Below are 26,905 nucleotides of genomic sequence, written 5' to 3' on the forward strand. Positions count from 1 at the left end.
CCTGAGGGCAGGCAGGGCTACTCCGTCTTTCGGTCCGTTTTTTTAAAATTGATGTGAGCTGCCTGTCTGAAAAGCAGGATGAAAATACGGTAAAGAATGAAAGAGTGAGCTATTAAGGCACCTTGCACATGCTCCAAGGCATGTTTGCTTATAATTCCACGACTCCAGCCCCCAGCTCTGGTATTCCACAGAGGCTTCAAGGCCAAACCCCCTGGTGGGAAGAGGAATTTATTATTTTATCATAGATAATAATATAAATAGTACCAAAGCCTATTATTATTATTATTACCACCACCACCTCCTATTGCACATCAGGCAGGTTCCTCTATTATCTCTTCAGCACCTGTGAAAGACATTCCTCTAAAATCTTTATCCTAGTTGGTCTCTGTCTTGGATCTGATTTAACTTTATGTGTGTGCCATTTGCAGCTTTAAACTGTATTTATTTATTTATTTTAAAAATGGTTTCGATATATGCTTTTGCTACATGTAACTCTTTTATATATAAAGGTAAAGGTAAAGGGACCCCTGACCGTTAGGTCCAGTCGCGGACGACTCTGGGGTTGCGGCACTCATCTCGCTCTGTAGGCCGAGGGAGCCGGCGTACAGCTTCCGGGTCATGTGGCAAGCATGACTAAGCCACTTCTGGCAAACCAGAGTAGCGCACGGAAACGCCGTTTACCTTCCCGCCGGAGCAGTACCTACTTATCTACTTGCACTCTGATGTGCTTTCGAACTGCTAGGTTGGCAGGAGCAGGGACCGAGCAATGGGAGCTTACTCCATCGTGGGGATTCGAACCACTGACCTTCTGATCAGCAAGCCCTAGGCTCTGTGGTTTAACCCACAGCGCTTTATTAATAAATAAATATTGTTTTGTAGATCATTCCACACACCTCATGGAAATGCGATTCATCAGTGAAGTAAGTAAACATGACCTTTACACCTTAACTTTCCTCCAGAGCTGAAGGTGGCACAAACAGTTCTCCTCTCCCCCTCACGACAATCCTATGAGGTAGGTTTAGAGCAGGGGTCAGCAAACTTTTTCAGCTGTGGGCCAGTCCACCATCCCTCAGACCATGTGGTGGGCTGGACTATATTTTGGGGGGAAATGAACGAATTCCTATGCCCGACAAATAACCCAGAGATGCATTTTAAATAAAAGTACACATTCTACTCATGTAAAAACATGCTGATTCCCAGACCATCCATGGGCCGGATTGAGAAGGCGTTTGGGCCGCATCTGGCCCACGGGCTTTAGATAGCCCACCCCTGGTTTAGAGCTACAGAGGTAGTGACTTAATCAAATGTTTCACCCAGGGAACTTTATGTCTAAGGAGTGAGGATTTCTTGGAACCTAGAGGTCTAGATACACTTTTAATTCAGTCGTTCCCAAAGTACTGTCCGGGGGGGGGGGAGGGGAGATTACCTGGGGAGGACGCTGAGGCAAGGCGAAAGCTGCTGTCCCTGGATCAATTTCATCGATTTTGTTGAATTAAATAGATTTAACTGGATTTCGAATAAATGTGCAACTGTTACTGTTTTGACTTTCATTGTGTTACAATATTATCCTCCTTCGTGGGCAGTGGCGGGGGCATTGGGCGAGTGTTTATGGAACCAAGGGGGAGGACCCCCCTCCCCCCCCAAAAAAGTTTGGGAGCCACCGCTCTAACCCCTACAGCACACTCTCCTGATTTTGTGGGTTTCACCAGCAGCCCAGGGAGGATGAAACACAGCAGGCAAAACCCCCGCCTACATCGGAAGGTGGTGCGCTGCGCGGGGAGGTGGAAGGAAACTTTCCCCCTGTTTGCTCCCCTTCCGCGCAGGCAGAGCCGCGCCGCCTGTCCCGTCCCGGGAGCGGCGTCCGGAGCTCCAGGGCCGCCGGCAAGCGGCCTCCTCCTCCGCCCCCTCTCCCCGCCCCCTCGCTTTGCCTCCGGCGGGGGCGGCTCTCGTATTTGCATGAGACTCAGACGGGCCGCGGAGCGCGCGCTTTTACGCGCCCAAGAAAACGCAGCGAGAAGGAGGAGCTCGGGGAGGGCCCGGCCAACGCAGACGCTGCTCTCGCCGCCGCCGCCGCCAGAGGCGCCTTCGCGTTGGAGCCGGAGAAGAAGTCGGGAGAAAGTTTGAAGCAGCAGCAGCAGGAGGAGGAGGAGGTTGCTGCAGCTGCGGCGCTCTCCTCGGCTTTGTCCCCGGGCCAAGCCGGCCAGCGGCCGCCCCTTGCAGCTTCGACCCCGACGCGCGCCGCCTTTGTGCAGCCGCTGCCGCCTGCTCTTCGCTGCTGCAGCCCGCGGGCCGCCGGAGCCAAGCGGGCCGGCCCGGGGGCCGCTGCCGCCGCCGCCGCCGCGAAGTTCTCGTCTAGGGAAGTTGTTGGCTCTTTGGCGGCGCCTCTCTCGCTTTCTCTCCGTCGTTTTGCCGCAGCCACCGGCTGGCCGGCCTCTCTCCCGTCTCCGTCTCTCCTCCTCCCTGTCTGGGGCCGGCGGCGCAGCCATGTCGTCCATCCTGCCCTTCACTCCCCCCATCGTCAAGCGCCTGCTGGGCTGGAAGAAAGGCGAGCAGAATGGGCAAGAGGAGAAGTGGTGCGAGAAGGCGGTCAAGAGCCTCGTGAAGAAGCTCAAGAAGACCGGGCAGCTGGACGAGCTGGAGAAGGCCATCACCACCCAGAGCGTCAACACCAAGTGCATCACCATCCCCAGGTGAGGAGAGGGCGCTTCTGGGCATGGGCAGAGTGGCGGCGTGCGGCCAAGGCGGAGGCGGGGAAGCAGGTGCCTCTGGGGTCCTGCCACACTTCCTGCTGCTTTTGCTGGGGAAATTGGTTCCTCCTCTGAAACCTCTTCTGGCTAGGCTGGGGACCCCTTCCCCTCCTTGAACCACCTGGTGGCCCCACACAGGAAACCACGCCGACCGGTTCTTCCGCAACGCGGCGAGGAAAGTGGGTTGCTAAGCGGGATCTCCGGCATGTCGCTTGTAACCGTGCATTTGGACTTGGTCTTATGTGGGGTTGGAACAATAGCAAAAAAGTGGGGGGTCGCCTGTTCTTCCTCCTTGCCCCTGCGCAGCGCGTTAAGGCTGCGATCCGAGCACCCACCCCATACCTGGGAAGAAGCCCCATTGAATTCACTAGGGCCTGCTTCTGGGTAGACATGGTTAGGATTGTGCTGAGAGTTTTTAAAAAACTGGATCTGTCAGTCCCAATGAAAGGGTGGTGTAGATCTTAGACGTGTCCCAGTGTAAAAGGCGTGGGATCTCCTTTATCCATTCAAGGTGCTGTGTAAGCCACCTTTGCCAACCTGGTGCCCCCCAGAAGTTTTAGACTACAACTCCCAAACACCTGGAGGGTGCCTGGTTGGGGAAAGCTGATGGAGCCTCTTGCACACAGCTGGACGCTTTGGGGACAACCTCGCCATACCTTGGAGCATTTACACACCCTTATGGATGTCTACTGCTTTTTAACTTTGTCCTGCAAATCTATACACATGCATTTTCTAAAACAGCTTTTAAAAGGATTCCCAGCCTCCTGTTTGAATTCTTTAAATCCCACTGTGTATCGTGAAAATTATAAATAGAATATTTTCTTTTAAATGTAAAGTTGATTTCTATCATGAAATACTTTCTGGTGGCATTCCCCAACCTGGTGGGAATTGTAGTCCAAAACATTTAGTGGGCACCAGGTTGTGGAAAGCTGCTTTATAGTCTTGTCTTTGGAAGGTCAGCTCACCTGCTCATAGTTCTATTTTGGCATTTTAGAAAGCCCAAGTGAGTGAGTGAGAGCAAGTGCTTTCATCAAGGCCTCCCAGAAGACTTGCTGTAGCTGTATCCATGTATTGTTATTAATATTACAGTATTATTAATTTACCTGCCCATCCCCATAAGGTCCAAGGGCAGCTTGCAGCAATTGAAGCACAATGTTGAAAACAGTTCAAAACAACTTGCAGTCGCAAGAGATAAGATGGGATGTACAGATATACCGTACAACTGAAATGTCAAAAGCCTGGGTCAAGAGGTGTCTCTTCAGCATTCTCCAAAAGCTGTATAATGAAGAGGCCAGATTCTCATACAGTCGTACCCTCGGGTTAAGAACTTAATTGGTTCTGGAGGTCCGTTCTTAACCTGAAACTGTTCTTAACCTGAGGTACCACTTTAGCTAATGGGGCCTCCTGTTGCCGGCGCATGATTTCTGTTCTCATCCTGAAGCGAAGTTCTTAACCCGAGGTACTATTTCTGGGTTGGCGGAGTCTATAACCTGAAGCGTCTGTAACCCGAGGTACCACTGTATATGGCAGTAGCTCAGCAGCAGAACATCTGCTTTGCTTGGTTGGCATCTCCAGGGATCACTGGGGAATGTCCCCTGTCTGAAACCCTTCTTTTGATGGACCGAGGGTCTGGATTGGTATAAGGCAGGTTTCTGTGTTCCAAACAAGGATGGGGAACTTGTGGGTCTCTGGGTAGGACTGATGAGCATGAAAGATCTGGTCTTCCCTGCAAGCAGTTAGCAGTTAGTTAAGCTCAGGCGTATATATGAGGGAGGTACACCTTGATTTAGAAGCAGGTGTAAAGTGACTCATTTCTAGGTATCTGTAGGCAGGCAGCTAGACGCTCTGATACAGGAAACCCCTCCCCTGTAGTGGAAGTCAGGCTTATGCAGACCTTCTCTGAGAAAGAAATAGAACCTCACTGTAGAGAAGCAGTGTACCTTTAAGCATTGAATGTAGTGCTCCTCAGCGATGTCTGGATAAGTGATGGACAGTCTTGATCCATAGCAGCTCTCGTGTATCTCTTCCCTCACAACCCACAGAGGTGCGACTTGCGATTGCAGGAGGTACCCAAGAACAGCCTCGGTCATCTTGATGTCCTCTAGATGTTAGGGGCTTCAGCTTCTGCAGGCATGAGGCTGATGGGAATTCTAGCCCAAAACATTTGGAGGGCATCAGGTTGGCAAAGGCTGCCCAAGAGCAAGGCCTTCCTTAACTTGTATTTGTAGAATACAGTAGGTGTGTTTTCAGGGAACTGTCCCCAATGCAGCGCAAGGTGGTGGAAGGGCTCTCCGGATGCGACAGAGAGCCCCAGTCCCACCTTGCCAGCAGCTCCTCCTCTGGAGAGTTCACAGGGGAAAGGTTGTAGAGGCTCTGGGGATGCAAGAGAGACCCAGCACTCCCACAGTCCCGAGGGCGATACAGGGGGAACACAATTTCCGTCGCCCCAAAGACGTCGTGGGGTGAAAAGAAAGGATGGAAGGCAGGGTTTTCTTATACCGAAACTCTTTTGTTGGGGTCAGAACCGAAAGGGGCCATTCCCGGATTCTGATACCGCTTGATACAGACATGAACTTTTTAGCTCTGCACTGTACATAGTTTGCACAATACTGTAAAATCTTTAAAAGAGACAGCGGAGTCCTGGCTGCTTACTCATGAGCAACTAACTGAGAACCTTACATGTGTTATGCAAACTGGGGAGCCTGCAAATATTCTGTTGGGGTCTGTGCATCCATATCTCACTTACTTTCCCCTTGGGTTGGAAATAACAGTGTGAGTCTCTTGCTTTATTCCCGTTAGTGCCAAACGCTGGTGTTCCTTCCTCCTTCCACTTCTACGCAAAAAACTTTGCACGTAACTAACTGCGTTGAAACCAGCACGACTCTGTTTTGCAGGACTCTTGGTGGGCCCAGGCAATGGCAGCTCTTTCTTACGGGCAGGGCAGTAACACCTAAGCTGAACAGGGTGGGGATTATTATATGGGCCAAGTAATTAATCATGGTTGTTATTTTGGCCATTCATTCTTTACATTCCGTGCATGGCTGTCATTGCGTGTGCAGGCACACACCACCACTCATGTTTTGCACGCATGAGCTGGGAAGTTTGTAAAGTTTCAGAAGTGTCTTTGAGGGGTGGGAGCTGCTGTGCTTAGCGTTCTGTTATGAGGTTTTGCTGAACTGGAAAAACTGAGCTGTTTGGCAGCTTTAAAAATTTTCTTTTCTTTTGAGCTATAAGGCATCACTGCTTCTCTCTCTCTCTCTCTCTCTTTAAAAAAGGCTAAAGTTCATGCTATACAGTCCAGAAAGTCCTGAAATAGTGCTTTCTCTCTCTCTCTCTCTCTGTGTGTGTCTCCCCCTGTTTGTTTCCGTCCTTGCCTCCTGCTTTCCTAACGCTCCGTAAATGTGTGTCTTGGCTGTCAAAATGATTTAGTGTGGAGTGGCTGGCTTGCACAAAGGGGCATCTGTTGCGCTTGGCCCCTCTGGGAAGATGGAGAGTATCGTGTAGGATTGAAATGTTTCTTTGTATGGGGCGGCGATTCCTGACATCCCCCGTTGTTATTTCGCTTTATTTAATTATTTTATGAAATGTAGGCCGCTTTTTCAGGCTGTGAGTAAATCCGTAATAAAGTTTTAAGAAATCCGAATCAGTTTGTGGTGTCCTATGCTGATAGGTTTCGGGAGTGACTACAGATGAGACTGACCTCCTTTCTGCATCATTTTGGGTAGGAAGTGTTCTCTGTGGGATTGCTTTGCTCCTGGTCAGGGGTCTTGACTAACCACTTTATTTGTGGCTGAAATGGAATTGTCCCCCTCGTTCAAACTGGCCCATGACCCTGGTATGTGTGTGTTTTGTTCCCCTGTCAGGGAAACACTCTTTCTCTCTTGAGGAGTCTGGAGGTATTTGCAGTGCAGATGCTTTTCTCCAGAGTACATACATTGCTCTGGATTCTAACTGTCTCCCAGAGGGAAGCTGGGAGTGCCCCTGAGGCTTTCTGTAGTTGATCCCAGGGTGTGCCTGCGTTGCCTAAGTTGCCACCGTGTGAAAAATGCTGTTGCTGCACCACTTTTAACATGGGTGTACATGTATTATGCACTGTACACTTCTGTGCCCAATTCAGAGTGCTGCTTTATTACATTGTTTTATGGCTCATGACTCCAGTATTTTTCTGGAGTGCCTTTCTGAATATGAACCCTTAGATCTTCATCTGAGGCACTTCTCCTGGTCCCTCCTTCGAGGGAGGCTTGAAGGGAGGAGAAGACCTTTTCATTGGTAGTTCTCTGTTTGTGGAATACTCTCCCCAGCAAGGTCCGGCTGCCACCTTTGTTGACATCTTTTTGTGTGGATGTGGGTGGCAGGGTGCTAATCTAGGACAGAAGTGGTTAGTCTATGATATACAATTTGTAAGATATACTTAAAAAACACTCACACAACTAGAACCATGAGTTCCTCCAAGTGTCACTGGAATGCAAAAATAATTCTGAGCTCAGGAATTTGTTTTGAGACCCAGAACTCAACTGAGCTCACATTTAAATTCTAAATTCTGGGTCTTCCTCCCTCTTCCCCTGGGGCTTGATGTACTGTGCTGCTGCCTTTGGAATAAAGGTAGAGCTTGAGACAAGGTATTATTTTTTTAAATCACACTACAGTGGTACCTTGGGTTACATACGCTTCAGGTTACATACTCCACTAACCCAGAAATAACACTTCAGGTTAAGAACTTTGCATCAGGATAAGAACAGAAACCGTGCTGTGGCAGCGCAGTGGCAGCGGGAGGTCCCATTAGCTAAAGTGGTGAATCAGGTTAAGAACAGTTTCAGGTTAAGAACGGACCCCCGGAACGAATTAAGTACGTAACCAGAGGTACCACTGTACATGTGTTAAGTGACTTATCTTTGCTACGGCATCTGTGTTGTCTAAGCCAGTTTCGTCATGAGTGGTTTGTGCCCTCCTACAGTCAGTGCTCCACAATGCTGAGTAATTATCACCAACCTGCTACTGTAAAAGATGTGCCTATTTGAACCTACATTTAGGCCCCATTTACCACTGACTGTAATTGTTTGCATCTCATTGCCATTCCACTCCCACCTTAGGCTTGTCTCTTTTACAGTCATACCTCGGGTTACAGTGCTTCAGGTTGCATGGTTTCGGGTTGTGCACCGCGCCAAACCCAGAAATACCAGAACGGGTTACTTTTGGGTTTCGGCGCATGCGCAAAAGCATTAAATCGCACTTTGCGCATGCGCAGAAGCGCCAAATCGCAACCTGCGCATGCGCAGGCGCGGCACTGCAGGTTGCGAATGCTGCGGGTTGCAAACGTGCCTCCCGCACGGATCACATTTGCAACCCGAGCGTCCACTGTATATACCTTCCTTCCAGCTAAGAATTCACTCCATGCATCTGGTGAATTGGGCTACAGCTGACGAAAGCTTCTGCTATAATACATGTGTGAGTCTTGTCAGGGGCCTCAAGACTCCTTTGATTGTTTTTACTGCAAGAGACAAACCCAGCTGCTCCTCAGGAAATAATACAGACCAATAGCTGTCCGCCCTTTTCACATGCAGATCCACCTTTAATCCCAATATGCTCTGGTTACAGGCTACAATACATTTCCTTCTTACTGCTTCACTTTCTCATCTCTTTTTATCTCTCTCTGCCTGCTTTTTACCCACCGGGCCCAATGCCCTCTGAATTCTTGCAGTGGGCAGAAGGGCTGTGAATATGTAAATACAGTCAAACCTCAGTTCCCAAACGCCTCCGTTTTGGAACGTTTCAGCTCCCGAATGTCATATGATTAAGTTCGAAAACCGAGGTTCCACTGTATTGTGGCAGGCTTCAGGGAAGCACCTTGATCTGTAGAGAGAGTGGGGAGGCACCATAGCTCAGTGGCAGAGTACCGGTATCTGCTTTGAATGCAGAATGCCCCAGGTTCAATCCCTGGCAGCATCTCCAGGTAGGGCTGGGAAAGTCTCTTGTCTAGAGCCCTGGAGACAGGTGCTTCCAGGCTGAGGGTTTTTTGAGTACTGCCTGCCCTTTGTTCTCCCACTGTAGGGGAGCACCCACACTATCCATAATAATAATCATTAATAATAATAATAATAATAATAATAATGATAATAATAACCTGCCCTTCACTCTAAGGTCCCAGGTTGGGTTACAGCAGTAAAAACAGTACAAGCGACTCTCCACTTAACTTGTGTTCGACTCATGTGCGGCTGCGTATATGCGCAGTGGCAGGAAATAAACAAATTGATTTTAAATGGTGAAAAGGCATGAAAAGGGCAGAAACGGCCTGAAAAGAGTGTGAAAACTAGAAACATGAAAAACGTGGGGAGAAACGGCTAGTAAGCGCTGCTGGTTTTTTTTTAAAGGCCTTTCAAGGGTTTCCAGAGGTTTAGATGGTATTTTCAGGCTTTTTAGATGGTGTTACCTGGGAACGTAACCCCCACGTAAGTGCAGAGTTGTCTGTATTAGAAACAGTTTAAAACAACTTATAAAGCACTCCCTATGCACATTTTAAGAACATGGCTTCTCCCCAAAGAATCATGGGAACTGTAGTTCCCCCCCACAGAGCTACAGTTCCCAGCACCCTTTAACAGACTATATCTGCCAGGTGTTTTGGGGAGAAGTCATGTGCTTTAAATGTGTATGGGAAGTGCTTGAAATGGATGGTCTGGATCTGCCTTAAAACTACATAGTTTTCCACGCAGACAGAGGGTGGCGATGGCAGCTCCATCAGACACACAGTACGGATGGGGAGGTTGTGGTCAAGGTACAATAGGGGGATGCAGTAAGTACAGTAAACCAGAAGAGAGATAAATTTTCAGCGAATGTGGAGAACACATCCTGAGAGCCAGGCTAGGAAACGGTCACTGCAGGACGTACATTTGCTGGAGCCCTTTTGCCAAGTGAGTGGTGGTTCGCCTTGAATGAGAAACCTCTCCTCCAAAAATACAACGGAGTCTTGTGGAATACCATTGAGTGTATTGCTAGGTATCAGTTTATACCATGATAAATTTGGATTCTGCAGGTAGATGGGCTGAAACTGTACACACACCATACCATTAAAGGACATTGAAAGCACACACACACACAAAAATCCCAGGAGTTTTTTTTTAAAATGTATAATAATAATAATAATAATAATAATAATAATAATAATTTTTTTGTACCCCCCGAATCTGGGTGGGTTTCCCCAGCCACTCTGGGCGGCTTCCAACAAATATTAAAATACATTAAAATGTCACAGATTAAAAACTTCCCTAAACAGGGCTGCCTTCAGGTATTTTCTAAATGTCAGGTACCATATATACTTGAGTATAAGCCTAGTTTTTCAGCACATTTTTTGTGCTGAAAAAGCTGCCCTCGGCTTATACTCAAGTGAGGCGTGTGGTGGGGGTGGCGAGAAAGAAGCCCTTTCTCTCCGCTTGTGCCGCCACCTGCTCTCCCCAGTCAACCATTCCTTAAGAAGTGTACAAGAACGGCGGTTCTTTACTCTCCCTAGGCAGCTTGTTCCATTCCTGAACTGCTTGCATAAATGCAAACTTGGCAAAGGAAGAAGAGGAAGGAGCTTTCGGGCTGCTCGTTCCTCCTCCTCCTCCACAGTGGCAAAGGTAAACCGGCTTATACTCGAGTCAATAAGCTTTCCCAGGTTTTTGTAGGAAAATTAGGTGCCTCGGTTTATATTCGGGTCGGCTTATACTCGGGTATATACGGTAGTTGTTTATCTCTTTGACCTCTGATGGGAGGGCGTTCCACAGGGCAGGCGCCACTGCTGAGAAGGCCTTCTGCCTGGTTCCCTGTAGCTTTGCTTCTCGCAGTGAGGGAACCTCCAGAATGCCCTCGGTGTTGGATCTCAGTGTCCGGGCTGAACGATGGGGATGGAGACGCTCCTTCGAATTGTGCTCGGAAACGTACTGGGAGCCAATGCAGATCTCTCAGGACCAGTGTTATGTGGTCCCGGCGGCCACTCCCAGTCACCAGTCTAGCTGCCGCATTCTGGATTAATTGCAGTTTCCAGGTCACCTTCAAAGGTAGCCCTACGTAGAGCGCATTGCAGTAGTCCAAGCAAGTGTATGATGTATGCAGCCTTGCAACTTGGATCTGGAGAGTTTTGGCTTCTAGGTACAAATGCAGGTGGCGCTGTGGGTTAAACCACAGAGCCTAGGGCTTGCCGATCAGAAGGTCAGCGGTTCGAATCCCCGCGACGGGGTGAGCTCCTGTTGCTCGGTCCCAGCTCCTGCCCACCTAGCAGTTTGAAAGCACGTCAAAGTGCAAGTAGATAAATAGGGACCGCTCCGGCGGGAAGGTAAATGGTGTTTTTGTGCGCTGGTCTGGTTTGCCTTCAGAAGTGGTTTTGTCATGCTGGCCACATGACCTGGAAGCTGTACGCCGGCTCCCTCAGCCAGTAATGCGATATGAGCTCCGCAACCCTAGAGTCGGACACGACTGGACCTAATGGTCAGGGGTCCCTTAACCTTTACAGCCTGATTAATATGTGTTCTTGAACTTTCACCATAGTGATCTTGGTATTTGGTAGAGGGTGGAGGGAGTCTGCAATTGAAAGAAATCCTGGGTATTGCTGCAACTGGCTCTTTTTGTTTCAAGAAACAAACATCCTCCAAAGAAATGGGTGTAGTTCTATGAACACAATGGGCCTAGTGACTTAAAAATAAATCTCTGTGCTTTGGGAATTGCCTAGAGTGTTCTTTTGCTTCCTTTTCGCCTTAGTTGGGTCCTCAGAGTCATTCTATTGACTTCTGCGGTTAGATAATTAAAGTGGGATAATGTGTAACAATGCAGGATTAATGACGTCTGATAAAGTCCTTGCTGTCTGTGTTTAAATGTAGATACCTTGCAAGTGCCTTAGGAGAATGATAGTGGCTGCAAGCACAGGGTCACAGTAGACATATTAATTTCTGAAGTAAGAACGCAAGTTGGCAAAACCATTTTTTTCCCTTCATGGTGAAGTATCAAACAGTTTAAATATTTCCTGTGAGTTGTTAGGGGAGTAATAAAAAACTGTGGTTAGGGAAATCTATAGAGCCTTGGATCTTGGATTTTGTAACCCCAGGAAATCATTTCTGTATTGACTAGGGCTGTGTACACACCATCCATTGAAAGCACCACCCAAGAAATATGGGAACTATAGTTTACCCCCTCACAGAATGACAGCTCCTAGAACCCTTAACTACAGTGCTGATGACTGATTTGCAGGTGGAATGTATGGTGTGTATGGGGCCTTTTATGCAGTGGGATTTCTGCTCTACATTACAGAAGATTGTGAGGGTGTTTTAGGGAGCAAAATGTTCTGATTTTATTCTCTGATAATTATCTTGAGCCCAAATCAGCTCATGATAATAAAAGAACTTTAAAATGAGCATTTAAGATTTCCATCAGTATCTATAGACACAATAGTATAACAATAATTCAGAAACAAATAATGCAAACTCGTAATAATTCAACAACAATTAATCAGAAACGGCTCCTGATTTCCAGCCCCGTACCAGATGACATAACCCTGAAATTCTTTTTTAAAAAATCAAACCCAAACCCAAACTCTGTCTTCAGCACTATAACTGCTAGAGTCTATTGGGCACAAACCCTTACGAAGGAGACAGGAGATATGTCTAGACTTGCCTGTTCTCATCCACCTCTCTGCCCTGGTGGGACTTGCAGCATTTCCATGGTGAAATTTTGCACAAAATCTGCAAGATAGATCTAGATATAGATTGCAGGACTTCTGGATCGTCCAGATAAACAATTTGTCCTTGCCTGCTTTTATGTGTTGGATTAAAAATATAAAAAGGGAGAGGGGATTCCAGTTCAAAAGCCTTTGTGTTGATTGGCCATGAAAAACTGGAGACAGCAAGGAAGCATTAGAGCACTGGCAGAATGTGGGGCTCTGGATGAGGCTTGCCTCCCTTGAACTTTAGCAAATGCTTGTTGTAATCCCACTTCTGTTTAAGAACAGGGGTCAGCAAACTTTTTCAGCAGGGGGCCGGTCCACTGTCCCTCAGACCTTGGGGAAGGTCTGAGGGACAGTGGACCGGCCAGATTATATTTTTTGGGGGGGGGATGAACAAATTCCTATGCCCCACAAATAACCCAGAGATGCATTCTAAATAAAAGCACACATTCTACTCATGTAAAAACACCAGGCAGGCCCCACAAATAACCCAGAGATGCATTCTAAATAAAAGCACACATTCTACTCATGTAAAAACACCAGGCAGGCCCCACAAATAACCCAGAGATGCATTCTAAATAAAAGCACACATTCTACTCATGTAAAAACATGCTGATTCCCGGACCGTCTGTGGGCCAGATTTAGAAGGCGATTGGGCTGGATCTGGCCCCCGGGCCTTACTTTGCCTACCGATGCTTAAGAACATAAGAAGAGTCCTGGTGGGTGAGACCAGCGACTCACCTAGTCCCGGATCCTGTTCATATTGGCCAACCAAATACTTTATGGGAAATCTGTGAGCAGGACCAGAGTGCAACAGCAACACTTTCTCCTCTTGTAGTTTTCAGCAACTGGTAATCACGTCATAGCCTTATCCTCCTCCTGTGAGTTTGCCCAATTCTCTTTTAAAGCCATCTGAGTCGGTGGCCATCACTGCCCCTTCTGGGAGCCACTTCCATAGTTCTGCTATGCACTGTGTAAAGAAATTATTTCTTATGTCTCTCAATGTTCCGTTTCATTGGATTTCCTCAATTTCTCGTGTTTATAAGACAAGGAGAAAAACTTTTTCTCTACCCACTTCCTCAACTGCACACATACTTTTAGACACTGCTATGGCATTGCCTCTTCCTCTCCTTTATCTGAATTAAACAGCCCCCCCCCCCAAAAAAAAGTTGTAAACTTTCCTCTTATGGAAGGTTGTGGATGCTGGAATCTTTGGCCTGCATTCTTCCAACGAGATTATGATCTCTTGGGGAATTGCAAACAGGAAGCCTAGGAGTGGAGGAGAGCAGGAGTCCATTGCTAACACCGATGTGTCTTGCATATCCTGACATATGTTGGGATGTCTTTGGCACCACACAGCCACTGGAGGCAAAGGACTGGGAGAAGGGGCTTTGCACCATTTTAAAGATGGAAAGAAGGGCCTTCAGGGCACCTTGCAGTGGAAAGGGGGGCAAGGGGGGGGATAAATTCACAGTAGCCTTTGACCACCTGGTGCCCTCCAGATGTTTCTGACTGGAATTCCCATCAGCCTGTGTTGCCTGGGGCAAATGGCAGTTATAGTCCAAAATGTCTGGAGGGCACCAGGTTGGCAAAGGCTGGTTTATAGCTTTGTAATGTTCATTGTAGGGTATAATTTTCCTAGTGTGACTCCCATAAACTATATTCAAAGATAATTACCGAGTTCATTCTTCCTTGTGCTGTAATATTACAGAGGACCTCTGCGCGTGCTGTCTCAGTAATAACAACAGCCCTTTGAAGGTGGCTAGTATCTTTCCTCAAATTGAGAGAAGGGGCAATGAGAGGGCAGTCCCTTGCTTGTTGGTTAGCTACTGCGCTAGTGTCAAGGTTTTATTACTTGTGTAAAAAAGAAGAAGAAGAAAATGTATGATTCTGAACCAGGGAATCTGCAAAGCTGTATCTCCCCCTGGTTACTCAGATCTGTGGCTGAAGATTTGTTGATAGGGTCCCTACAGTAAAGCATGCTACTACTAGCTTATGGACTTTTAGTGCTGTGGCAGCAGCCCTCTGGAATGCCCTAGATATGAAGCGATCCCCAGCATTGTGATCTTTTTGCCATTTGTTGAATATTTTTCTCTTCTCCCAAGTCTTCCTGGATTAGTCCATTCACGGAATCTTTTCTTTGATTCATAATGCATGACTACTCACATGGTGATGAGATTCTTTGTAAGGGTATGAAATAAAGAGGGCTGGTAGTGCCTGTGAGTGTGAGGGCATGGCTGTATCCTGATGATTGTGTCTTTGCTTGTTAAGCCAAGATGCAAGTCTTTTGCCCATGCAATTAGCGCCTTCACTCCTCCCTTTACTGTGAGCCATGCTTAAGCTGGGAAGTCTATAATTAATCATCAATTCCCTGAAAACTATGGCTACCAGCTTTGGAACAAGCCATGAATAAAACAAAGTTTCCCTCCATGGCTTGTTCTGAATGGGCAACAGTAGTTCCCCTGTAGTTTCTCAGTTCAGATGGAACAGTAAACTATGGCTAATTAGATATTTGTAGTTTAATGTTGCTCATCTGAGAGGAGACTCAAAGGAGCTGGTTCATATTTCAGCTTAGTAAGGAACTACAGCTGTACCTTGGTTTTCGAACAGCTTAGTTCTCTAATGTTTTGCTTCCTGAACGATCGAAACCCAGAAGTGACTGTTCCAGTTTTTGAACATTATTTCAGAAGCTGAACATCCGACAGGGCTTCCACAGCTTCCGATTGGCTTCCTGCAGCCAATCAGAAGCCATGCTTTGGAAGTCGAATGTTACAACAACAGAAGTGAGATAACTCTTAATTGCTGGGAATCACAAGTGGGGAGAGCAGTGGTGTTGCCCTCAGGTCCTGCTTCTTGTCAGGTTTCCCACAAGCATCTGGTTGGCCACTATGGGAACAGGACCCTGGGCTAGGTGTCCACTGGCTTGATCCAGCAGGGCAGTTCCTATGAGCCCCATTCGTGCCTGGTTCAAAGATCGGGATCTTTCCAAAGGGACTTAATAGTTATTACTCGTTTTCCAGATGCATCGTTTTAACAGTCTTTCAATGCAGGGAAGGCAGCTGACTTTGGCTTTTAGTTGAAAACATCCTTTTTATAGTTAGGTATGTGCCACCTCTGGGCACGCCTTAGCATTCCACAGATGTTTGGCGGTAAACCTTAACCAGTCTTCATAAAACTGCAGCATTCATCTCTGTGGGCTCGTTGCATGCACACCCCATCTCCCAGGCTGTTTTGATGGATTGCTTATCCACCACTCAGCTGTGATCTGCTGTGGAGCTGCTTTACCCTGGAGCAAGTCTACCCTCTCTGATATTTTCTACTTCCTTTATTTCTCTCTCGTGGTTATGTCTTATCCTTCCTCTAAGAAACTCAGGGTGGTATTCACAGCATTATCCAACTTACGCACTCACCTGTCCTGCAAGGTAGGAGAGACACTGGTTGACCCAGTGTTGCTTACTAAACTTCATGGAATCTGGATGGTTGGAGCCAAGCTGTCCCAAGGTTCTCATTTTGCCTGTTGCTCCTGAACATCCACAGTTGGTTGCAAATGAAGGGGAGAGGAATTTGGCTTTGCTCGCAGGGCATAGGGCAGTGATGCACAAATATAGGATGGGCAATACCTGGTGTGACAGCAGTACATGTGAAAAGCAACTACGGTTTTTCTTTCTTTCTGCGTGGATCCTGAGCTGAATGTGAGTCCCCACAGTATGATGCGGCTGCTAAAAAGGCCAATGCAACTCTTGGCTGTATCAACAGAAATATAGTGTCCAGGTTAGCTTTTGTCATCCTGGTTGGTTCCAGTGCTTTGATCTACAACTTCCATCATCCCTAACGCTTCACCATGCTGGCTGGAGTCATGGGAATTATAGTCCAAAATGTGTGGAGGACACCAGATTGGGGAGGTCAGATACAGATCCTAAGAAACTCTTTTCTACTTTGGTGAAACCTTACCTGGAGTACTGTGCCCTGTTCTGGACATAGCAGTCTAAGAAGGCTCGTCATCTCTCAAGGAAGAAGGTCGTGCTCGCCAAAGGGCAATGTCACACTTGCCATGGTGAGTGGGGAAGGGTTGAAAACCTTCCTTGTGTTGACTGAGTGTGTTGTAAAACCTAATCTCTGACTCCTGGAGAGCCAGTGTGGTGTAGCGGTTAAGAGTGGTAGTCTCAAAATCTGGTGAACCGGGTTCGCGTCTCCGCTCCTCCATATGCAGCTGCTGGGTGACCTTGGGCTAGTCACACTTCTCTGAAGTCTCTCAGCCTCACTCACCTCACAGAGTGTTTGTTGTGGGGGAGGAAGGGAAAGGAGAATGTTAGCCGCTTTGAGACTTCTTCAGGTAGTGATAAAGCGGGATATCAAATCCAAACTCCTCCTCCTCCTCCTCCTCCTCCTCCTCCTCCTCCTCCTCCTCTTCTGCCGATTGTAGAGGTTCCTCAATGGACACAGAGGGCTTAAAACCCTTCCTTGAATATTTTTGGTTTGTTCTTGTTGCTGAGCTCTTGTTAGCTCGGAAGCTGTGCCTCGTGCATATTGGATATGGGGAATATTTCTCTCCAGAGGAGTACAGCTGTTGCACATGTGGAACACGATGTGAAGCCAAGAAGGACGAAACCCGACTCCTTCCCCCACCTCTTTCTCCTCACCCTTAATGAATTTTCTGGGCAAAAGGTATCCCATTTCCAGTAAGTTCCTGCCCACTTACTTGAATTCCTTCTTTTTAATTTTTTTTAAAATGTATACTCTCTTTCTCCCCCCACCCCACTTCAGCAATCCATGTGGTTTACTGTTCTGCCTTACAGTCAGATCTCCAATCCCAAAACCTTGGAAGTCATGGGTTGAAATGTTGAGTTTTTGTAACTTCTTGCCTTCTATGTCCAGTTTTTGTTTTAACCCTGGTTGTAGCAATTGCTGTGGAACAGTGATCCAAACAGAAGCCTAGAAAGCTGTATGTTTTATTTATTTTATTAGAAAAAGCGATTTGTTTATATTATTATTGGCTATATCACTTATAAAGTTAACACACATTCACATAGTTGGTTTCCCCCCTCTGCTCCCCTCTCCTTTTTATTTTATTTTTATTTCATAAAATTTATCCATTGAATGCTCAACAGTGGAACTGACTACTTCAGAAGGTGATGGACTCTGCTTTGATGGAGGTTTTTAAGCAGAGGTTGGATGGCCATCTGGCAGGGACTGTCATTCCTGCATTTCAGGGGGTTGGACTACTAGATGATTCTTAGGCAGGGGTAGGCAACCTAAGGCCTGGGGGCCAGATGCGGCCCAATCGCCTTCTCAATCCAGCCCACAGACGGTCCCGGGAATCAGCAAGTTTTTACATGAGTAGAATGTGACCTTTCATTTAAAATGCATCTCTGGGTTATTTGTGGGGCCTGCCTGGTGTTTTTACATGAGTAGAATGTGTGTTTTTATTTAAAATGCACCTCTGGGTTATTTGTGGGGCATAGGAATTTGTTCACCCCCCCCCCAAAAAAAAATAGTCCGGCCCACCACATAATCTGAGGGATGGTGGACCGGCCTACGGCTGTAAAAATTTGCTGACCCCTGCTTTAAGGAGTCCCTTCCAATTCTACAATTCTATGTTTCTGGGCCGTGAGCTGCCATGATGGGGGCTGTTTTGGCCTGATGGGTCGTATAAAACTTGATAAGCAAATGAATAAATGTCTAGCCAGGTAGTTCACATGTCGTACATTACCTGGCATGAGGTTTACTTTTCCTTGGAATCCTGAGCCAGCTCTGAACCTTTTGCCAGAGGCTTTCCTGTCCTACCTACCCACTTTGAGCGCTGCTGTTTTGTAAGAAGTAGTGGAGAGTTGGGTGTGCCACACTTCCGTCCATACATACACACACGCTCGCTCGTGCTCACAGTCACAGATTACAAGCCACACTTAGGGTGTGGCTCTGGTCTGCAGAAACACCTTGCCCTCAGGGTTTGTCTTTGTTAAACAACTGCGCTTTCTAAGCCTCCTGGATCCAGATCTTGGAAAAAGCCCAGGTTTTGCAAGTTACAAGGGCCCTCTGGCCCTTGTTTGTTTGTCAAGTGATTCACTTTCTGATATCTGGGAGAACTTCCCATCAGTGATGTGGGAAGCTTTTATTAAGGGGCTGAGTCACTTGCTGCTTTTTGCTGAGTGTTCAGGCTTTTGAGTCACGGCTTGGCTCGCTGATGGATGGATCAGCCCTTCTTGAGCTAAGCGAAGTGCTAGTAATATCAGCCTAGGGCCTTTTGAAACAATAAAACCCTTTGCTGCCCAAAGAGGGCAATTTTATCTTTTTTTTGGGGGGGGGATGATGTTTCTTAGCCACTTTTGCTTTGGCTGAAAGGGGGAGAAATGAAGAAACAAATTTGCAGAAGTTAATACAGTATCTGCAAACAGATGCAAACTTTAAAAGAATTCTTACAATGTAACAATAACTTGCAGAATTGCCTTATTATGCCACATGTTGTGCATTTTGACCACATTGATCTGTGAAACTGACATTGTTACAGCTGCCACACAATACTCAGGTTGTAGTTTTAAGAAATTGTTATTTTGATGTGGCAGCAGCTATACTTTGCAACACCTTCAGTGTACTTACTCTATTTGACACCTGCTTAAAACATTTCAGAGACTTAGATATTGACAAGTTTTAATCTCCTTTCCTGTTAATTTTAATGACCTTTTAAAACATTTTAAATTACTTGTTTTTGGCTGTTATTTTAATATTTATTAATATTTCTTGCAAACTGCTTAGAGGTTTTTTTTGTTTTTGTTTTTTACAATGAAGCTGTGTAATTTAAATAGAAATATACAACATCCCAGGGAGCAAGACTGTGAGCAGGTGACCTAGTTTTGCTAAGTGTTGATGGGCAACTTCAACGCTCTCCCTTCTCAGGAGTCTTTATCTTTAAACTTGAGTATTTGGCGGGGGTGGGGAGGCTCATTTAATTTCATTGTACACAGGTTGTACAATGTCAATAAATACTATTGCTATAACTGGACAGCCCTTCAGTGCGGGACTGCTTTCTGCAAAATAGGATATGTTGGTGCTTCATTCCTGAGTCATTTTGAAAAACCACTCATTAGTTTTGTTTCCAAACTTCTTATATCCCTTTGTAAGCCACCCTCATCCTGCAGGATGGGATTGTATGTAAAATCTGAATAACATGGCAGAGCAGTGTGTGAGAATATAAACAAGTCACCCAAGAATGGCTACAGTGTTAGACTCTGTTGGGGTGATCTGGCTACAAATCTCTGCTGAATTCGAATCATTGCACATTCAACAAGCATACAATTTGTGCACCTGCGTACACAAATACAGTAGTTGAGCTGCACACCTCAACAAGTGTGCAGTCTTTCACATAAACACTAGTACATGTGTAGAGATGGGTTTATTGGGTTGTTTTTGTTTTTATTATGTCGTTTGTGTTCTTATATTGTGATTTTATTTGGTAACCACCTTGAGACCTGCAGGTATAGTGTGGTATACAAATGTAATAAATAAAATAAAATAAGTAATTTTCAGTGTGAACAAGTCTAATAAGCCAGTATTCCTGGTTTATCAGGATCAAGCATTATGGTGGTGCAAGCTGACCAATTGCTCCTGCCTCACTGCTCCTCCTGCTCGAGTGGGGTAAATAAACCAGGAAGATTTTGCTTCCCGCTACCTTTGATCCACCTTTGGCCACCTCATGAGAAGAGAAGACTCCCTGGAAAAGACCCTGATGTTGGGAAAGATGGAGGGCACAAGGAGAAGGGGACAACAGAGGATGAGATGGTTGGACAGTGTTCTCGAAGCTACTAACATGAGTCTGACCAAACTGCGGGGGGCAGTGGAAGACAGGAGTGCCTGGCTTGCTCTGGTCCATGGGGTCACAAAGAGTCGGACACGACTGAACAACAACAACAACAACAACAACAAGCTTTGAACCCGGGATCGTGCCTTCTTAGAGGTCAGCATAGCCCTATTTCAGTTTCGGTTGTCACAGCTGGTTTATCTGGCTCAGACCTGGGTAGCAGCTGCTTGTCCACAATAAGCCACAATACTGGACTTGGTTGAGATGACCTGATTTATTACTGTGTGCAAATGTGGCTGCTATCTGTTGTCTCAACCTCTCTATTAGGGTGGATAAAATGAAGAGTGTGATCCTAGGTATGTGATCTTGAGTTCTTTGACAGAAAGACAACTACAAATTTGAGAGCCAGGGTAACTAGACCTGGTGACTGGACCAGCCTTAGGGATGTCTCATGAAGTCAACCCCCTTTCTGCCTCTTGCTGTTCTTTGACAGAAGCCCCAAGACTCCCAGCCAACTAGTGTTAATCTGTGTCTTGTAAGGATCTGACTTGCCTTCCTCTAGTAGGTTGGCATGATGTAGTGGTTAAGAGCATTGGACTAGACCTGGGAGACCGGGGTCCAAATCCCCACTTGACCTTGGAGCTCACTGGATATCCTTGGGCCAGTCAGTCACTCTTAGTCTAACCTACCTCACAGGGTTGTTGTGAGGATAAAATGGGGAAGAGGAGAAACTATGTACACGCCACCTTCAGCTCCTTGGAGGAAAAAGGGGATAAAAATACAAAGATGATGTTAAAAAGCATTCCATCCTACCAAGATCACGGATTTGGGGCTGATGGGTATCCTCTGTCTTCTGGTAGCCTCCAACACTCTGCCTCTGAACTACAGTTTTCCCTGGTGTGGTGAGGTGACAACAACTTTCAGATTTTTATTTTTTTAAGACTAATGACAAGCAAAACTTAATTTCTGCAGGGTTCTCTTTGGGGTAGTGGTGGAACGGAGTATATTGTTGAGTCAAGTACTTATTCCCAAGGTGAATTTAGGACAGGGACACATTTTCTCTCCCTCCCCACGCCTGCACAAGTGAATGTTGAGATCCCTGGCCCCAGGGCATTGGCTTGCCTCAGCAAGCTTTGTGTACTGTGTCATCACTTTTCAATAGCTCTGGAGTTGCTCTCCTCCCCTTCACAGGCATTTGATTTTAGCTTATGCAATGCTCACCATAATAACATCCAGGAAGACTTTATAATTATTGGAGATACACTTTGCAGACAGTGGAGGTTGGTCTGTTTGGGGTGAATGGGGCCCTGCCCTGCTAATCTCCGTCTGCAGCTCAGCCTGCCTCGCTCCCATCCCAGAGGGTGGCACTACCCTTCCCCCCAAGAGTTACAGTCCCATCCTCCTGAAAAAAAACCCTCAATAAACATTGACTTCATTAATCCCAGGCGTTATTATCGCTATGCATTAGTTGCCCTACTCACTCCTGTGATGGTATCGAAGAGGAAATGCTATGCAAATACAAAATGATTGTTCACTGTGCCAGTCCTGTGTGTGAGAAAGTGTGTTTTTAATAATTCGTGAACATCTTTGCCACTTCAAAAGAAGCAGGACATTTCTGAGTATAGTTGTGAGTCAGTAGGGTTTAAAACCTGCCATCTGGGGAGTGCCTCCCTACTATGAGTAAACAAATTCATGGAAGCTGGGTCTATTGGTCATAAGAACCAAGTGGAGCCTCCTTATTCAGGGGCAGTATACATGGGAAAAACAGGTAGTGGGCAGGAAAACAAGCAGCTGGTACTGGAAGTAGAATGCTGGATTAATTGGAGTTGATGTCATGGGCTGGCTGGACACAGAGGAATGGTGGGAGGCACCAGCTGGGGAACCCCAAGGGAAGAAGGCTCAGAGCGTGGGGATTGGCACTGGGACAACGATGAGTAATCAGAGGAAGCCTGGGAGGAGGAGGTGCCAGAAGCTGAAGAGGTAACAGGCTTTAGTGAGCAGGGAGAATCTGTGGCAGAGAGAAGTCCAGAGGCAGAAGCAGGGGAGGAGGGAGGCCAAGAGGCAGAGATGAGCCAGGTTGGTGAAGAAGCCAGGGTGTCTCCCCCTCCTGCTGTGACAAGCTACCCTCTTCCCTCGTCTCCCAGGACCAGGAGAGGTATGAAGTGGGGAAGAGCAAAGACCAGACATGCCGGCATAGTATCACATTGCTTGGGAAGGACCTAGGAGAGGAGGAGACTTAGGCAGCTGTGTGAAGGCAGGGACCTTCAGTCTCCACAACTGCTTAATAGGCACAAGACATACCGAAGAAGAGTTGCTGTGCTCATTAGGCCTGGAACTCCTGAGCAGACCCTGTTCCTTCTAATGAAGGCTTAACTAGCTTGCTCCTGACACTTGTTGCGCAGTAAGTCATGTCACCAACCCCAACCACTGTACTGTGTCTTAGAACACTGATAATGCCCCTTGCTTGCACGGTTGGAAGACAGAGAGTGGGTGTGTATGGAAGCTAGCCTACCGTACAAAGCTAACAATTGTATCCATTGTTTCGCCCGCTTTTGACCACCACAGGCATTTATTCCCTCACCTCTGGCCTAAACGATGGTTTAGTGATAAAGTACAGCCCACAGTTTCACAGCCTTTGAAGCTGGCTTGGAATTGTAGCATAGATATGCCCATTCCTCTCCTTCCCCCACCCTCTTGGGATCCCTTCTTTCTCCAGTGACTTGTTAGCTGAGCTGGGGAACAAATGCCTTTGGGTAAGAGCAAGGTTCACATCCTTTACATAAGCTTTTTCCCTATATAATTATATTAAATGAGGACTGCTCTCTGGCTTTGACTCTCGCTGCAGTCATTGGGATACTGGCTGTGTGTGTGTGTTGTGATGAGAGTTCAGAAACTGCTTTTCACTAAAACGAGGACGATAGGAACTTACTGGGCAATCAGGCTGGGGTAGAAACACTAGTGAAACGCTGAGGGATAAAAGTGCAGTTTATCGTCATAGCTCCTAACCTCCTTTGCTTTGAGAGATATATATATATCATATATATATATGATAGATAGATAGATAGTTCCAAAGTGGTTGAAAACCATCTTTTTCTGCAAGCATAATAAATGAATTTTTAAAAATCCAAACAGGCTCAACCCCCATGTCTGCTGTGGAAACACTGCAGAAATAATCCTTGCTCTTCCTTAAGGGGAAGTTGCAGCTGCCTCTTTTCAATCTCCAGCTCTGCTTGCTTTTTATTCGGGCTCCTTCCCTGCATTCTCTTCTTCCCCTTCGCAGCTGTTCATGACTCTTCCAGAGGGCAGGGTCTTTAAATGTTTGGGGCCCGGCTGGGAGGCTTTTTCTCTGGGGAAGGAGCGAGGGCCCTGGCTCAGTGTGGGCCGTGTGCCAGAATTGCTGGTGCTGCTTCTCCCCTCCCCCACCCCCTGGATGAATATTTCACTGCGGCCTGAAGTTTTTCTGTGGCAAGGTTGACTCTCGCTACTTGTTGCCTGAGGGAAAGGAGCTGTGTTGATTTCGTGCCTCAAAAAAGCATTCCTACGCATTTGGGGAAGGGCCATAACTCAGTAATTTAATCATAGAATTGCAGAAGTTGGAAGGGACCCCAAGGGTCATCTAGTCCAACCCCCTGCAGTGCAGGAATCACAGCTGAAGAATTCCTGACAGATGGCCAGCCAACCTCTGCTTAAGAACCTCCAATGAAGGAGAGTCCACCACCATCTGAGGTGGTGCATTCCACTGTCAAACAGATGGCTTGCTAAAGCCACACAGTCTAAGCTTGGAGCATTCTGCGTAGACATCCTTACTGGTTAGATCACTTGCTGAAAAAGAAAAGGAGTAGTGGAAAGTGGGAGAACAAAGAGGTTTCGTAACCCTTCCTCCCAAGGTAATGATGTGTAACCTAGCTAAGACAGGCAGGGCAGCTTACTCTATGGTCTTAACCCCTTTATGCATAGATTAGTGTTAAGGCATGTTGTTTATATGAGGCTGATCCTAAATGCAGAAGGTCCCAGGTTCAATCCAGGGAGGCATCTCCAGGTAGGGTTGGGAGTGTCTCACATCTAAAACTCTGAAGAGCCACTGCCAGTTAGTGTGGATAGTACTGAACTACATAGACCAATATGATCTGACTCAGTACGAGGCAACTTCCTCTGTGAATTTCTCCCTCTTTCCTGGTTGACCCCTGCCACTTAGGATTTTTCTTGCTTCAATGTGCGTCACTCACATTGAACACCACTTTGCCCTTTTACTGCCCATTCATCAATCTAGAGTGGGCTCTTTTTTGAGCTCTAAACAATCCCTTATTCCCTTTTTACCTATTTCGTTGCATTTATATCCCAGCTTCTTCCCCAAGGAGCCCAAGGTGGTATGCATGGTTCTCTTCCTCCTCATTTAATCTCCACAACAACCCTGTGAGGTAGGTCAGACTGAGAGAGCCAGTGACTGGCCCACCCAAGGTCAAGCTTCATGGCCAAGTGGTGATATGAACCCTAGTCTCCCAGGTCCTAGTCCAATGCTTTCACCACTGCCCATCACTGGCTGTGTTTTTGTTTCCATTTAAATAATTTTGGTTCTGACTTCAAACGAGCAGCCTCCTTGCTGCTTAACCCAACTCCACATCACTTAGTGCTGATCCTTGCTGTTTCCTTCCCTTTATTTATGGATTAAAAATAATGGGAGGGGGTATGTCTGTCCCAGACCCTCAGTGCCTCACAGAGCTCATTATGCTCCTGAAAACAACCACCAGCATCTAAGCTTCTTATTTTTGGCAGAAGGCTTTTAGGAGGAAGAGGCAGAGGGTGCTCTTATTTTTTTCCCTTGTGGAAGCTTTCAGGTGCTGCTGTTCTAGAACTGCAGTCTGCTCCTTCAGTGGGAAGAAACAAGACTCTTTCAAAGGGACTCTTGTTTGCTCAGAACGGGGAATGCAAAAGGCATGTTTTGGCTTGACTGCGGGGGCGTCTTGTTGAGTTTGCAGCGCCTTCCTATGGATTGAACGGTTTATGTGTGTGCACGCAAGAAAGTTCTAAAGTTTTCTCCTCCCCTCAATACCTGGATAGAAGAGCCCCTTGTGTCTTTCTTCCTGGTGGATTCTACCCCACATACCAAACGAAGACGTCTTTGCTGCTAAAAACAGCTTGAGATTTTCAACCGGAATTGTGTGGCTATTATCGGTTGCTGGGTTTTGCTTGGAAGCCAGTGACTTTAATCAACAATGTAGAGCAGCCTTCCTCTACCTGGTGCCCTCCAGATGTCTTGGACTACAAATGCCATCAGCCCAAGTATCATACATTGGTGAAGTCTAGTTTAGACGCTCAACACAATTAGGAACTTGAGAACTCCTGATTTGTGTGGAGCGCACCAGACATTTACTCTGTGTTTGTGAGCGGGGCTGTGGGGTGGGATATATATATAGCTGGCCATGATTCTGCTCCCTCCTCCCCACAGTTGCAAGGATGTTGGAAAGAGCCCCCCCCCTTCCATGGCCTTTTATCAAAGTATACACATGGAAAATGTTTGTGTGCAATGAGTGAGCAGAATCTTCGATGCTTCTCTAGGAACCAAAGCAAGCAGTGCTACCTAGTATTGTGGGAGGTAGCTCATCTTTATCAGGATCTTAAAAAGGATAAAAAAATAACTCCGCTGTAAATGTCAACTAAAACACCCATCGCGTCAATTTAGGTGTGTATTTAAAACAGATCTCTGTGGGATTTGTACAACCTGATCTACGGGGTGGGGGTGGGGGGGGGAAACCCCTGCTGCTGTTGACGTGTTTATGTGTGTACATGTGTTGCATGTTTAAAACATTGTGCTTCCTCTTTCAAATTTAAGCTTCAGTTTTTGGTCAGATTGTGCCTTCCTGGCTGGCAAACTTTGTGGTAAATATGCAGTTTCTATTTTATAAAGGCCCCCAGAAGCTGAGCCCCTTTCTTTCTTTTTCCACTCCATATCAATTGATCAGGGAGGGTGTACTTTGTGTTTATGTTTGTGTGTGTGTGTGTTTTAAAGCCCTTGTGTATGTACAGTAGCTGAGTTCTGAAAAGCTGTGTAAATGAAGGAAACCTTCCTGTATTTCAGTTACAGGTGGGTAGCCGTGTTGGTCTGCCATAGTCGAAACAAAATAGGAAATTCTTTCCAGTAGCACCTTAGAGACCAACTGAGTTTGTTCTTGGTATGAGCTTTCGTGTGCATGCACACTTCTTCAGATACACTGAAACAGTTTCAGTGTATCTGAAGAAGTGTGCATGCACACGAAAGCTCATACCAAGAACAAACTCAGTTGGTCTCTAAGGTGCTACTGGAAAGAATTTCCTATTTTCTTCCTGTATTTGTTTTGCTTTGCATCATTTGTTCTGCTTCAGCTTTTGTTGTCAGGAGGGCCTGGAAGAAAGTCTTCAAGCATTTCCTACTCTGAAGCTTGCATTTTTGCAGGGAAGGGGGAGCCAGAGTGGAGCAAGCCAGCCCCAAGCCATTTGATGGAGTCAAACATGGGTTGTCTAAGCCCTGGAGGAGGAGGAGGGAACCTCTGAGATTTGTCACACAGAATCTTTCCAAACCCAGATTAATTGTTCAATACATCTAAGCCAGGCTTCAGCAAGCTGGTGCTCTCTGAATGCTCTGGCCTATAACTCTCACCAGTCCTAGCTGGGATGGATGGGCATGTTGCGGGCTACTACAGAATG

At 46.6% G+C, this 26,905-nt stretch overlaps 1 protein-coding gene across 1 annotated transcript in view; it reads left to right on the forward strand.

The window, feature by feature from the left end:
- Positions 1–2,484: 2,484 nt before the first annotated feature.
- SMAD3 (SMAD family member 3) overlaps positions 2,485–26,905 on the forward strand; it is a 59,046-nt gene continuing 34,625 nt past the window's right edge. The window contains exon 1 of the mRNA XM_033166976.1: positions 2,485–2,690. Within this exon, the coding sequence (XP_033022867.1) occupies positions 2,485–2,690 (206 nt within the window). The remainder of the gene's footprint in view (positions 2,691–26,905) is intronic.

The sequence above is a fragment of the Lacerta agilis genome, chromosome 13 (assembly GCF_009819535.1).
Source record: "Lacerta agilis isolate rLacAgi1 chromosome 13, rLacAgi1.pri, whole genome shotgun sequence".
Taxonomy (NCBI): domain Eukaryota; kingdom Metazoa; phylum Chordata; class Lepidosauria; order Squamata; family Lacertidae; genus Lacerta; species Lacerta agilis.